We start from the raw sequence: 15099 nt of genomic DNA, 5'->3' as shown, positions 1-15099 counted from the left end.
CTAGAGTAATTCAATCAGGACTCATCTGGGTCTCTAAAAAACAAATATTTGATTATTGAATTAGAGTCTAACTTAAAAAGACAGATTAAAAACAGCCTAATCGGGTCCTATCATAACTGTGAAAGCAATTAAATGATATACAATGATTCCAATCCTCCACCAAGAGGGAAGGAATCAGAACTGTAGTTGCTGAATTAGGTATAAACATTCTGGTAAGCCAAGTCAATAAGAATCCCTCCCAGGCATCACAAACTACTATTACAAATAATTTTATAAGGAAATTTGTTGTGCTCACCTACCAGCTAGAAAGATGGGAATCCAAGTGAATTTAATATATTGGAAGACTAGATCTTGTTTATCTTGTTCTGTTTATTTGAGCTCCATTCATGTTAAGATAGAGTTCACTGAATATTTTGGAGGAATCTCAAGAGAATGAATAATAGAAAAAAAAAGGACTCTCATTCCACGGTAGTCTCATTAGTGCAGAAATGTGCAGTAATAAACTTTGCTGTCTGCACATTAGCTTATGGTTCTTCCGTGTAATTCCTTCCAATCAATTCACCTAACTACTTCTAAGGCTAGATTTAGATCATGTCTTGAACTCAAATGCTGAAGTTTTAGAATTTTTTAGCATTTAATTAGCATTAAAAGCTGCTAATGTGCGGAAGTTGGTAAATTATGGTGAATAAGAACTAAGAGGCTTAAGCTTTTCCCAGCAAATATATGTCATTACAGGTAGTAGGCATAAGTACAGCAAGGCTATGAAATGCATGACACAACTGCAACTAGGTTGTGATTTTAGTTAATTTGATCCTACATACCTCCCATTAGACAGGAGTGAAATTATTTATATTTTTCTCGTGCAGTTATGTGGAAGGCTGTACAATAGACTTTATAGAAAATTCTTTATCAGCTTTAAGTAGAAAGTAAGTGCATCTTGTATGTCTAGCACTGCTACAGTCAGACCTCTTCTTACCAGGGTCAGACCATTTTTGAACTCTACATAAGACCTCCAGTTTTGTATGCTGAAGTCTACTGATTCCTTTCATGAGAAGGGAAGAAGAATGTTGCTGTGATATTAGCCTAAAAATAATGGCATTCATTCCACAGTCTTCTCTGGCAGATGTCATATTTTACTCTTACATTCACACATATAACTAATTTTGTCATTCACTGACTCAAAGAAGAAAGAAAGTATTAAAAGAGATCAAGACTTACACAGAATGACTAAGCAAAAATAAGGGTCCATACAATGAAAATGAAATAAGTGAAAATGAAATCAGTGAAAATGGTAATTCTTCAAGATATCTCAACTGTGATATTGGGTTGCATGGAGACAAAGCATAATGGATATAAAAACAAATGGCTTCATGGGAATCTTTGATCATTGGCTGCACTGGCTATATAGACTGAAAAGTTTTATTCTGAATATTCAATTCAGCTTACTTCAGAACAAATTCAGAATATAGATAGGCTACCTTTACATCACAAGTGTTGAGAAATTTTTGTTGCTGTGGGGAGTGGTCTAAAGTAACTACAACTAGGCTTGCAGTAGTTGTTATGTGTGTTTTCTTTCCAGTATGTAAAGTCAATGAAATCTGAGAACAGTTTCATATCGAGATATGGGCATCATTAGTAACAAATTGATGAATTTCTTCTCTCTCATGTTATTTGGCTGGTCAACACTTTAAGTATCAGAAGTCCTCAATAATGTCTCTTCTGAGCCTTCTCTTTTCCAAATCAAACAAACCCACATGGTCTTCTTCTGCAGAGCTGCTCTAAGTCCATTGATCACCAAGTCTGTGCAGATTTTTGAGATTGTATCAACCCAGGTACAGGACTTTTTACTTGGTTTTGTTGCTCATGTGCTCATTCCTCAAGCCTGTCTGGGTTTCTTTGGGTGCCATCCTTTCCTTCTGTTGTGTCAGCTTGGAACCAACCTTGCTGAGGGTGTACTCAGTCTTACGGGCTATTAAAGAACTCTAGTTCCTATTTAGACCCTTGAGGTACATGCACTTATCATTGGTTTCCACTTGGATACTGAGCCATTAATCACAATTCTCAGGATGAGGTCACCCAGCCAATTCCTTTCTATTGCATGGTCCACTCTTCAAATCCTCAACTCTCCAATTTAGAGACAAGGCTTTTGATATGGGGTTGTGTCAAAGGCCTTACAGAAGTCCAGATAGATTACACCAGTTGCTTTTCCCTTCTCCACTGGTGCTGTCAGTGTTATGAAAGGCCATCAAATTGGTCAGGCAACATGACTTAAGACATTTTGGCCGTCTCTAATCAGTTCCTTATCTTCCATATGCCTTAATGTAGAACTAAGGAGGATCTGTTCCATGATCTTCCCAGGCACAGCTGTGAGACTGACTGGTGTATAGTTACCTAGGTCTTCCTTTCCACCTGTGATGTTTTCCAGCTACTGGAGACTTCACATGGCTGTCATAACTTTTCAGATATAATAGTTAGTGATTCAGCAGCAATATCAGCTGGTTCCCTCTTTACCCTAGGATTCATCAGGCAATTTTATGAAGTGCATGAACTGAAATGAACATGCATCCTACCTTCCAGAAGCAGACCTAATGCTCAGTAATTCTTTCATACAGCACTTCCCAAACACTCCTTAGATAAGTAATGAAAGCTTTTAGTTCTCCAATATGAGTATACAGTATGCTTGAAAAACGCCATAGTTTTTTTCATACTGGCCTTGTGTTTATAACAGCTTGCAGAGTTTCTTTATTCTAGATTATTCTCAACAAGGGTATACATTACTCTCTCCTGTTGAAACCAAACGTTTTTGCACAGAAGACTGAAAGAGTTATGGAAGAAAGAAAATAAGAGGCTTTGCAAGCAAGGAGTGAAATGTCTTCTCATTTTGCTCAGAATAAAAATATTTGTGGTTTCTTTCTTTTTTTTATTTTAATAACTTTTGTTATTCCTGTAACCCTTGCTCAATGAAACACACAATAAAGGATTTGATTCAGTATGAATAAATATGCAGCTACAAATTTGATTCTTAAATTTGAAAAATTTAAAAATTTCCAGTTTTGAACTCTATTATGCTTTTAAACAATACCAACATAATTGTTATCAATTGAAAACACTTACCTGATGAGATATCTATTTGATTCTTCTTTACTTGGGTAACATTTATATGAACGCTGACCTTGCCTTCATTAATGTCAATCTCAACATTCCCCAGGCCATCTGCAAAGTTGCTGAAGACAAGAAGTCCATTGGGGTTCCAGGTTCGGAAAAGGAAACTGAGTGAAAACACATCCTGGCTTGGACGTCCAGGAACTTCAAGATAACTGGTGGCATTGAAAAAGACAGGCACTGTATGTGGCTCCACACAAGAAAAACTTAAATTTCCCTGAGTAAAACACACACACACAGAAAAAAACAAAAACATAAGTAAAATCATAAGATTCCACAAAATTCATAGACAGCTCTAGAAAAGTATTCTAGGTTACATTTAATCCAAAGTTTGCTGTAGTCAGTGTAAGCTCCACGTAAAAATGTATTATTAATATCATTACTGTTATTATTTTGATGTATTTGTTGATATTTCTGTTTTTCCTAGAGGCTTGTGCCAAAGAATGACTTAATTATATTTTGCACCGTACTTATGTGTAGTAAGATGCACACTGTGCCCTTTAAATTGTCATCTAAGATAAACCTTGCATGAAAACATTAATATTCCCATTTCAAACAGGAAGAAATGAATCAGAGAGAAACTTGAACCTATTCATGGTCAGCAAAGACACCTGTAAGAGGGTAATAGCTCATCTTTTCATGAAAATGAAGTCAAGTTTCCAAAATATCTTTAAATAAACAAGTCTATGTACATATACAATGTGTGAGGTTTAAAAGAAAGACATATAGTAACTTGTGAGCAACTATCTTCTCTGTTATGTTTTCTGCTGGATAATATTAAAAAAGCAAATGCAGTAATTCATGAAGCTGAATGATTTGGAGTAGCTGACCATGAACAAAATCTAATAATTGTGATAATTCAGTCATTTCCTTTGTAAAAGAATTCAGAGTTTGCACTCTGTAAAATTTCATTCCTAGGAAAACTGACAAAAGTCTAGTAAATTATCCTGAATTTATAAGCTTTAAAATATATTTGTAATAAGACCAGAACTATAGACATGAAATATTCACTCAGGTTCTAATGTCTTTTCTCATGAGAGAGGACAACACCAAGCCATATTATAGACACTATTTTTTTTCTTTGAAATAATAATCATTGTGTAGCTCTTACTTTATTACTTTATAACATAATGCATTTATCTAAGGCAATCTCTCTCAAGAACTGACTTTTTAATTAATCAATGCATAGAATACAAAAACTTCTTCTATTGAAGAACAGCTCTACTATGTGGCAAAGTGGACCGTGTTTTATGATTGGGTTTTCTGATGTACTATGGCAAACCAATATTCTGTGGTAATTTCAATTTAGTTTTGGAAGGTAAGATTTTATCTGATACAGTACAGAAATGATAGTGATGATCAGGGCAGCAGTTCTGTTGCTTTATATTTCCACATTAAAAATTATTAAGGACTGAACAACATTGTCTCAGAGGTACTTAGATGTTTAGATATAACATTCATCTGAATACTGTTTAGAATTCGAGTAGGAGTCACATAGTCAGATATCATGGTCAGCACGTAAATATTTTAAACTCCAACTTACTGACTTCTTGTAACTTTTTTTTTTTTTTTTTTTTTTTCACTTCATGTTGCATAAATGCACCTGAAAATTCACCTTGAGGGAAGTTAAAGCATTTTGAAGCCAGACAATAAGTTTGTAAGATCTGTTTGAGGATGTCCTAAATAAATCTTCTTAGAAGTACTTGTTTTCAACTGGAGCATTTAATCTATAATATGAGTTAGAGAAATTACAACCACTTTTTCAGTAAAACCAAACGACCTTCCTTTAGCTGGTCTGACAATCTCCTTGAATTTATTTTTTTTTTCAGACTAAAAGTAGCCCAGAGAATTTATTTATTTATTTATTTTTCATCTTACTAAGCAGTAAGTCCAAATAGCTAACACATTTATTTGGATACTGTTAATCTGAGCATTTCCAGATGTGTCACACATTTTTTTATTCAATCCTAGATTTAACATACAGAAACAAACAAACAAACAAACAAACAACAACAACAAAACCCTAGAGATCAACTGAAATACCATTTGTAATCCTTTGTTAACATTCTCAGTATAAAATTCACCTTATGAGTAAGAAAATTTATTCTGTTTCTGTGTTGGGGAAGCCCCGCATAGATACGGAGGTCAACAGCATTTTGTAAGAGCTGGCACCTTGTGGTTCAGTTACAGACACCAGCCACAGATATCATTTAAGTAGCACTCAGAAAGCACTTTGTTAAACATTTATATGTTTTTCTTAAATCATTGTTAATAAGAGGTACTAACAATTTATAAATAAGAAGAAGTCTTTCACATCCAATTGACACTCTCAACGCATACTGATGCATAAGATACTTGCATGTAAAGCACTTCCTTAGGCTACTGGTGCCAAATACATTCAATTTTTATTATTATTATTTTTTTAAAAATAAGTGAGCTCATTTACCATGAACACTCTAACCGCATAAAAGTTTTCCTGAGGAAGTAACACATAATTCCAATTTCTCTGCTATCCAAAACTGTATTTTCCCTGCTGAACCATTTAGATTAATCTGAACTGAATTATCAGTTCCCACTATCACTGTACTTCACAAGAGAATCCCTCTTTTAAACAAAGCCCATTGGATACAGATTGGTCACTAGATCTAGCTAAAAGTTAGAACTAATCTGCAGCTTGTTTCTGTAAAAGAATCCCTGTTTTTCAAAGAGTAAGAGATTCTTTTGTATAGATTCAGAATAATTTACTGAATAGCTCTGTGGGCAGTGAGACATGCAAATAAAACATGTAGCATGTATTTATACTGAAATATGTGCATTTATACAGAAATTATTGGTCATATAGAAGAATTACTTGTAACACATTGGAAGGGAAATTGTGAAAATATCTTTATTTGGGCAGTTAGAACTTTGCATTATGATCCTTATCTTGCAAATTACCTTCAAATTTACATTTTATAAATCAATTTTGCTTTGAGATGTTATCCTTTGTGGTAATACTGCCAGGTCTTAAAACTTTTCCCATTTAATTGAGATACTGGCTGAAAATAAACCTGTAAAAGTGAGGTAATGCATTTACTAAAACAACAATAATTGCTATATCAGGATGGATCATATATTAAAGGCAATAAAACTCTGATTAATAGCTGTCAGGTTATTTCTTTATTTTTCTCAAATATTTATTTGAGCGCAACATACTATAAATATTTTAAAGAAAAAGTTTATCTTATATTTGTACATGATTGCACTCAGTAATACATGGAAGAGCAGCCACTGAAGTGGGAGGATCATAAGCCCAATGTATGTGAAGAGAGAGAGCAATAAATTTGATTCTTCTCAGCATTTTTCTGTTACAGGTTTTGAGAAACTTGTTAGATTTTAGTACCTGTAAATGTAAATGAAACCAACATAAAATACCATACATAACCTTATTACTTTAAATAACATAGAAAATATGGATTGGAAGACTCGTGTGCATGTTCTTTTTTTCTGTCTTAGACCTGAATAAAGCTGTAAAGAAGAAATTAATGCTCTAGTAAGTCACTGTCAACTCTTGCAAGTCCATTTGGGAGAAAATTTGACACTCCATTTTTTTTTCTTGTTGTCCTTCTATCTCCTACTCTCCTTTCTGTGTATGTTTATTATTAGCCTCATTTCTGTGAAAACAAATCAGGCTCCATTAATAAAAGCAAAAACTGTTTAAGGCCATCCATCTTACTCTTTCTCCTCAAAGGTTTGCTGCCACTTGTTCTATCACAGAGGACTGCAAAACTTTTTTGCTCCACATTGTTACCCTCTAAAGATAAAATGAATAAATTGCTGAAGAAGATGTTGAAAGACTCTTAATGGTGCATTTATGATCATAACATACGTATTTGTGAGACCTAAGGATTTTTATTCATTCTATTTTTGTTCAATGTAAAATCAAGATTATCTTCTTAGATTTTCTGGACATCCTCGTTGTATAAATTTAATTTTTTACTCCTTTTCCTTGTACAACTTCTGAAATCTGACAGTAAGAACATTTTTATTTTTGTCTCAAACCTCTTTCTTATTCTTTGTCCATCTATTTTTTTTTCCCCCTATGATGCTTCTTATAACTTTACCAGTTACTTTGTGTTCCATTTCATTACGTTATTTATTTTTGCTTTTTCTTTAGGGCAGGATATGTCTACTGCTATGCATCTGCACAGTTCCTACAATGGAGCTTTGATCCTGGTTGGATTGCTTAAGTGCCATTAACATAAACGTGGTTAACAAAAATAGTAGTTTCAGCTTAGTATTTTTCATGCTAAATCAGGTTCAAAACTAGAAGAATAAAAGTTTTTTTGTAAGAAACATAAACATCCATGTTGATTTCATAAGTGAAACTGATTCTGTTTTTGAAGAGCGGAAGAAATTTAAATAATTCATCTGAAAGCAAAGTTCACTTCTGTTTTTATATTCTCAGAAGTGAATCATCAGATTAAACTAGCATGCCACAGTTTAGTGGTAAACCTCTAACACTACCAAATCTACATATGTAGATTTTGCTTTAATGTCACAGGCAACAGAATGTAATCAACTAACAAACAAAACAAGCAAACAGAAAATTCACATCCAAATAAACCAGAAAGAGGAGTTTATAGACACTCTACAGAACTGTTAGCTGTGCTATGCTTTTCAAAAGCTGGAATTTGTCCTACAGACATCTCAGAAGTTGCACATCTGTCCAAGAAGAATCATTGCACTTTATTTCTACTGTACATGTTTATCTTATATCTTATTCTTCATTACTGTTATGTACTATGCAAAATACATAAAGAAAAAAGCAGTAATCAAACTATACATACTGTGAGCAGGGCTTTGTGAAGGCTGCAGTACTGTACAGAAGAAAGCCTTGAACAGATCTATCTCAAATTCAGGGTAATAATACATTTATTTCCTACCCACATTGCTCATGTAATCCACCAACTATTTTAGGAACGCCTAGATTCTTAAAAATACAGAAATTAAAGTGATTTCCTGATCAACCCTTACAGAAAGACTCAAGTTTAAACATGAAAGCAACTATGAATGCTTTGGAGAGAAAAAAATAGAATGTAATGTTAATAATCCCTGTAATGTTAATAAGCTAAGTAACAGTTTCAAAGTTTAGTATCTTGATGCTTTACGGAGCTCCCATAAAATGGCTCTGAGCCTTCCCTTTCTAATGATTTTGCACACCCACACAACTTGCTCTGTGGGGATGGAAGATAACAGGATTTAGATCCTTGACACACTGCAATTGATTTAACAATAAATATTGTCTATCCTAGTTTTGGGTTACTATAAGATGAAAGCAAAAATGTATATACTGATCTACTGGTTTTCTTTTAAAAAACATTCATCTGATGCTGAAGGCTAATTCTGTAAAGCTGAAACTTAAATCCCAGCAGAAACAGGTTCCCAGATATTAAAAACAAACAAACAAACAAACAAACAAAAAAATCATAAAAGTATGTATAATGAAATCTTTAGGCATGTGACAAACTTTGTTTTATATATTATATGATTTCAGAACATCTGTCACACACACTCACAAACTTTCCTTAGAAGGAGAAGCAGAAGTTTAGATGATGATAAAGTTATGTTCTTACCACATTAGAAGGTTCCAATTTCTTCCTTCTAGCAAGGTCAGTGATATTATTGCCATTGTAGTTGATGCTCTCCATACAGCCTTTGAAATTTTTTCTGCTGTTAGAACTTGGCTTCCCAGAAAAAGGCATGCCTCCAAAGGTTATCTTTGAATGTATCAGAAAATGAAAGACAGTTACTGGAAGACAAGGGCTTAGAATTTTTGCTTACTAGAAAAAGAAAGTATCAAACAAGTACTGGAAAAGTAGGAAAAAGTCTATGATGAAGTCATGACTGCAAATATTTTTGGTGGTAAATTGTATCTGTTATTAGGTTTTCCCAAATACAGAGAAAATATGTATCACAGTTACATATAGACTGATCTGATCACTGCTGTTCAGTACCTGTTTCAAATAACTAACAACTTGAAATAAGTGTCCATTTTAGTACATTTTCAATAAAGGTAGATTAGAGATCAGTCAGATAGCCTGATTTGAATCATTCACTCAGCTCTAAATATATGCCAGAGCTTAGAATACAATGTAGCAGTTGTAATTATGGCTTCAATACAATGTGTTTGCTTCTCATAATACTTACATATTTATTTTATCTAGAAGAATTTTAGAGAATCACATAGTTCAAAAAACTATCTCCTGTTAAACAGGCTCACTTTCCAGTATTGAGAACATGATTTTATCACGTAGTTATATATAGAGAGATAGATATATCACGTAGTTATTAAGAAATTACCACATAATTTAGTAGGCCAAAAAAGAAATATTTATTTATTTATGACCAATTTAATTACCCTGGGTTACCCAGAGACTGTAGTGCTAAAACACTAAGAAAAAATAAAATTTTACAAACTAGAATTGCTCATTACTTCCCGTTACTCCATAGGGAATACACAGTTCTCTACACTATCAGTGTCTTCCTGAAATGTTTGGAAGTGAATAAAAGCTACATTCTTTCATAAATATTTTGCAGCCCAAATATGAAGAATAAAGGATTCATGAGATTTGTCTTTGCAATCTATGTTAAGTATTTATATCAAATATACTGAGGCATAAACACTGATTACAACTAGAATTCCTAGCCCAAGAAAGCTCACAAAAATTTCTACTTGCAGTCTCCTGCTGAGATTTGATAGAGCCAAGCCTTCAAATATAATTCATTGTTATCTCAATTGGCTGTTACTGAGAGCATGAAAATGCAGCTCAAAGGAATTATTTTCTATTTTAAAAGTAAGAGACATTGGCTTTGCATACAATAATTGTATCATTTCAACTACTTCACTGAAAACTAAGGTTTTTATAAATAGTACACACCAGCTATATAAGAATACTTTGCATGCGCATCCTCAGATGTTGTTCAATAATTTGACTTTACTTTGACTTTACTTCAAGAAAGAAAGAAAGAAAGAAAGAAAAAAAAAAAAAAAAAAAAGGAGCACAACTGGAGAATGTAATTGTAGTATTTTATTGTTGTCAGATGGTCTTTTTGGGATTTTGACCAAAACAGCATTGGTAACACACTGGTGTTCTAGCTTTTGCTGAACTGTGCTTACAGCATCAAAGATTTTTAAGTTTCTCCTGTTTCCCTACCAGCAAGTAGAATGAAGGTGCATAAAAAATTGGGATGGGACACAGCCAGGACAACTGACCCCACTTGACCAAAGAGATAACCCATACCACTTGACATTGTGCTCAGTTACAAGCTGAGTAAAAGTAGGAGGAAAGTAGGGATGTTTGGAATTACAGTGTTTTGTATGAAAAATTGTTTTGATTCATTGAGATTTACCACCTATAGATTAACTTATCATAAAGGCAATGTAGTTAAATGTAGATTAACATCCAAAGTCATTGAGTTAATTGAGAGTAAAGGGTGGAGAACTCAAGGCTCTGCCTTTTATATGAACCACAGAGCACGTTTTCATACACATTAAAACAATTTTCATTAAACATGAGAAAATCTATGTAGATGGAGATTGAAATGTACCTTTGGGAACTGCCAATGAGGTCTCTAATGCCAAAGAAGAGAGAAAACTGTATCTCCTGGATTCCATTCTTATTGCTTGTAATACATTTATTATTTATATATATTATATATATATATATATATATATAAATTGGCTTGTGGTACTCTAACATTTTCTGTTGTTCAATCAATTGAAAATCTTTAGTAAAATCAACTTATATGATTTTCTGGTAGCACGGTTCAGGTCTTCTATGTCCAATTAGTGGCCCAACACTCTGATGAGTCAGTCACTCCCTGTAGTTATGTATCATCCATGAATTTACTGAGGGTCTATTCAATCCTATCATCCAGGTGAATGAATGAAGATGTTAACCATCCCTGAGATATTCAGATTACTCTCGGTCTCCAATTACAATTTGCTACTCACTGCCTTCTGTGTCTGATCATACAGCCAGTTTTGGAACCACCTCTGCTCATCCAGTCCATATACTTCAACAACTTCTCTTTGAGGATATTATAGGAGATGGAGTCAAAAGCCTTACTGACATAGGCAATATGGTTTTATCTCCCCTCATCCATTAGGCTCACCATTTCATCATAGAAGCTCATCACATTGGTTAAGCACGACTTCACCTGGGTGAAACCATGCTGACAGCATCTGTTTATTTTCTTGTCCTTCATGTGCCTGGAAACAGTTTCCAGGATTAGCTATTGATTCACCATCTGAGGGATAAAGTGCCACCAACAGGACTGTAATTTTCTGACCCCACCCCATCCTTCCTGAAGGCAGGAATAAGTTTTATTTCAATCTTCAAGATCTTCTTGAGCAAAGATTATCAAAAAGGACATCACAATGATAGCATTCATGAGCGTGTCACATCAGGGCCCGTGGACTTACGAGTGTTTGGTTTTCTCAAATATTCCATTATCTGATCCTTGTCTACCAGGAGTACATGTTCCTTTTTCCAGTTTCTTCCTTCAGGTTTTTATGACAGCTTTTCAGGCTAAGAGCAAGTGTAGTGTAGTGTAGCGTTATTTCTCATCAACACTTGTGGGCATTAACTGACTGATCAAACAAGTTTTTTTGTAATTTACTGTTTCTTTATAGAAAGAATTTATTGATGGTGCATTTGTGATAATATAAGGAAGTACTTACTTTCTTAAGAAGAGCAAAATCATTGGTAAGTAGAAAAGTTCTGATCTGTTTCCTTTGCTACAAATTTATATTAGCTGTCACTAAAAAAGAATTCTGCCTGATTCAAGTGCAAAATGTGCACCTGAAAGTAATAGCAGATGGTATGATTTTTTTTTTTTAATCAATTTTGTGCTTACAGCAGCTGCTTAGCTATAGAGTACTCTAACCTTACTGAATTACATAATCTCCCATTTTAAAACAAAAGATTAAGATGAGCCTTATAACAGATGAGATCTGTCATGGTTTTATGATTTTTGATTATCAGCATTCTATATCATAACATCATGTAGTGCACTTGGAGTTAAAGAGTTAATGCTCCAGTTCCAGGTATCTGTCCCAGAAGACAAGAAGAACTGCATACCCCAGATGACTTTGCATTCAGAGAAGAGATAAAATCCCTGGCAAAGTCATGGGAACTCGTTCTCCTCCCTTCTGTTTGTCCCAAATGCATGTCTTGCCTGAGCATTAGAGTAGGGCCTTCATTTTTCAGACACTCATTGTATTTGATTTATTAGCTTCAGTTCTAACATATTGTATTATACTGAATTATAGTGTGTTATCTTACATTTCAATATCTTATTTAGTAAATTAGTTTGCTTTTCCTCAAATCATTGCCGCTGTTCTGTTATAGGCCCATCTCTTTATCCTTTTCCCTTATCCCTCTCCTGGGCACGGATCTGAGGGTCCCTCTGCTTGGCTGTCATGAAACTGGGCCAAATCAGCCCATGAACTGTTGACAAGATCTGATAGAAAGGATCTGATGAAGGGAAACTAAATTTATACCTAAGGGAATAGATTATTTGAAAGAAATGTAATTCTTTCATTATCATGTTATTAAAAAAACAACAACAACAACAACAAAAAAAACAACAAAACATTTTTAATTATATCAAGTTTCTCTTCCTATTGGACTTCTCTTTATAAAGTAAATTTGAATGAAAATGTATAGATTTCACTATCTACCTCATAATCCAGGTCCAGATAATCAAATTCTCCATTAGTTCTGAAATGCTGAATGTGTCTATCCAGGGTTAGATTGATGTTTCTCCCGTGGCGCTCTATGACGATGGAGTGCCAGTGGTGATCATCTAAGAGACTGCCAGTCATCACGGATGTGTGGCCATAAATAGAGCCAAGCTGGTTGCTACCTAAAGTAAGAATGGAAACAAAAGCAATTTTCATTTTATGTTAGTTAGGCAAACATTTTCCTCTCACTCTGTCAATACTTCACCTGAATCATGTCACACAGTCACACACTGGAGAAATTCAATTCACTATGAAGATAAGATCTACCACATGGAGATTTGATGCCATAAGAATACAAATACCTAGATCACATACATCAATAATCACACTAATGAACTCTATAAATATTTGTCATAGTAGGCATATGAAGGTGTATCAGGGAAGCAGTAGCTACTTTCAGTTGCAAAGTTGTATTAAACTAAGTCTTTTCTGTGTTTTAATTCACATAGTACTGAAATAAAAAACTATCACTCTTTTTAGAATAGCCTTTGTATTAGATAGCATTTGAAAACAGGCTGATAAAAAGTCTTTTCAGTCTGATAACACCTTAATAACTTTTATCCTCTGTAGACTGCCAGTATAGCTAGACTAGTTAGTCTGTAAGAGTGTCAGGGCAGAATGAACCAATAGCAGCTAAAAATATCTTCTGCTAATACAACTTACTTTAGTCTTCCTGTGTTAACCTTCCCTTTTTTGCACTTGGGCCAGAGGAATCCAAGGCATTTAAACAGACAGGAAGGAGCAGTCCTTGAGAGCAGCCCTGCAGAGAAGGACCTGGGCGTCCTGATGGATGATAAACTTAACATGAGCCAGCAGTGCTCTTGCAGCTCAGAAAGCAAATGGTATACAGGGCTCCATCAGAAAAGGGGTGGTCAGCAGGGACAGGGAGGTGATTGTCCCTCTCCACTCTGCTCTTGTGGGGACCCATCTGGAGTACTGTGTCCAGATCTGGAGCCTCCAGTACAAGAAAGACAGAACTGATGGAGAGGGTCCAGAGGACGACCACAGAGATGATCATGGGACTGGAGCACCTTCCCTACCAAGATAGTCTGAGGGAGCTGGGCTTCTTTAGTCTGGAGAAAAGAAGGCTGCAGGGTGACCTCACTGCAGCCTTTCAGTACCTAAAGGGAGCCTACAAACTGGAGGGGAGTCATTTCTTTGAAAGAGTAGACAACAGCAGGACAAGGGAAAATGGGTTTAAGTTGAGAGAGGGAAGATTTAGGTTGGATGTCAGGGGGAAGTTCTTTACAGAGAGAGTGGTGAGGTGCTGGAACAGCTGCCCAGAGAGGTTGTGGATGCCCCATCCCTGGAGGTGTTCAAGGCCAGGTTGGATGGGGCCCTGGGCAGCCTGGTCTAGCATTAAATGTGGAGGTTGGTGGCTGTGCATGTGGCAGGGGGGTTGGAGATTCATGATCCTTGAGGTCCCTTCCAACCCTGGCCATCTGTGATTCTGCAATTTTTCTGGGAGGCAATTAAAGTTAACGTAAATGCAGTTTTGCAGCTTACTGCTGTGCTTTCTGGAAACTTTTGCCTGTGTAGCTGTGCTCATCAGAGGTCATATTTCACTGCAGTCTGGCTGACATAACTAAGCCAGAAAAGGTAGGTAGTATATATCTCAAGTGAAGCAGCAAATGACAAATTCACCAAGAAGTTTAAAAAATCGCTGCACTGCCCAATAACTCAGTGTATTCTTCTATGTTTTAAATACATGAGAAGACAATGCATTCCTGGAGCATGCCTGAAAATCAGTAAAGATGTGCAAGTTGACAACACATTCTAGCAAATCACACTGCCATGGCTTAATACAGTATTTTCCTACAAATGATCTTTACTGCTTTTTTGCTGAAGGTTATTGATCCTTCTGAGAATTTTCACCAGCTTCAGTGGATCCAGTGCTTCATAGTATAGCTTAAAAAAAAAACAAACAGGACCTTCTCCCTGCCTATCTTCAAGCTCTGTTTCTTTGTAGGAAGGTTACTGAACTGTGGCCTGTAGCTTCCCATACAGTAATCTTTTTTTGCTGCAGATTTTTAAGAGTGATCCTTATTTCCCTAGCATTAAAAACAGCATCTTTCTTTCACACAGCCACTTGATTGTGTTCTTAAAATGAGATAATGACAATTTCCACTCTTGAAGATATTCGAAGC

General features: G+C 35.1%; 1 protein-coding gene across 2 annotated transcripts in view; it reads right to left on the bottom strand.

Moving 5' to 3' along the window:
• CNTNAP2 (contactin associated protein 2) overlaps positions 1-15099 on the bottom strand; it is a 758846-nt gene that overhangs the window by 358623 nt on the left and 385124 nt on the right. For both annotated transcript variants that reach the window (XM_090136789.1, XM_090136788.1), the window contains 3 exons: positions 12890-13074; positions 8778-8921; positions 3115-3379 (listed from right to left, as the gene is read on the bottom strand). In XM_090136789.1, the coding sequence (XP_089992915.1) occupies positions 3115-3379; positions 8778-8921; positions 12890-13074 (594 nt within the window). The remainder of the gene's footprint in view (positions 1-3114; positions 3380-8777; positions 8922-12889; positions 13075-15099) is intronic.

Source organism: Phasianus colchicus, chromosome 3 (genome assembly GCF_987193195.1).
Source record: "Phasianus colchicus chromosome 3, bPhaCol1.hap1.1, whole genome shotgun sequence".
NCBI classification, from domain to species: Eukaryota; Metazoa; Chordata; class Aves; order Galliformes; family Phasianidae; genus Phasianus; species Phasianus colchicus.
The sequence above is the reverse complement of the archived record's forward strand: the minus strand, read 5'-3'. Positions and strand labels throughout refer to the sequence as shown.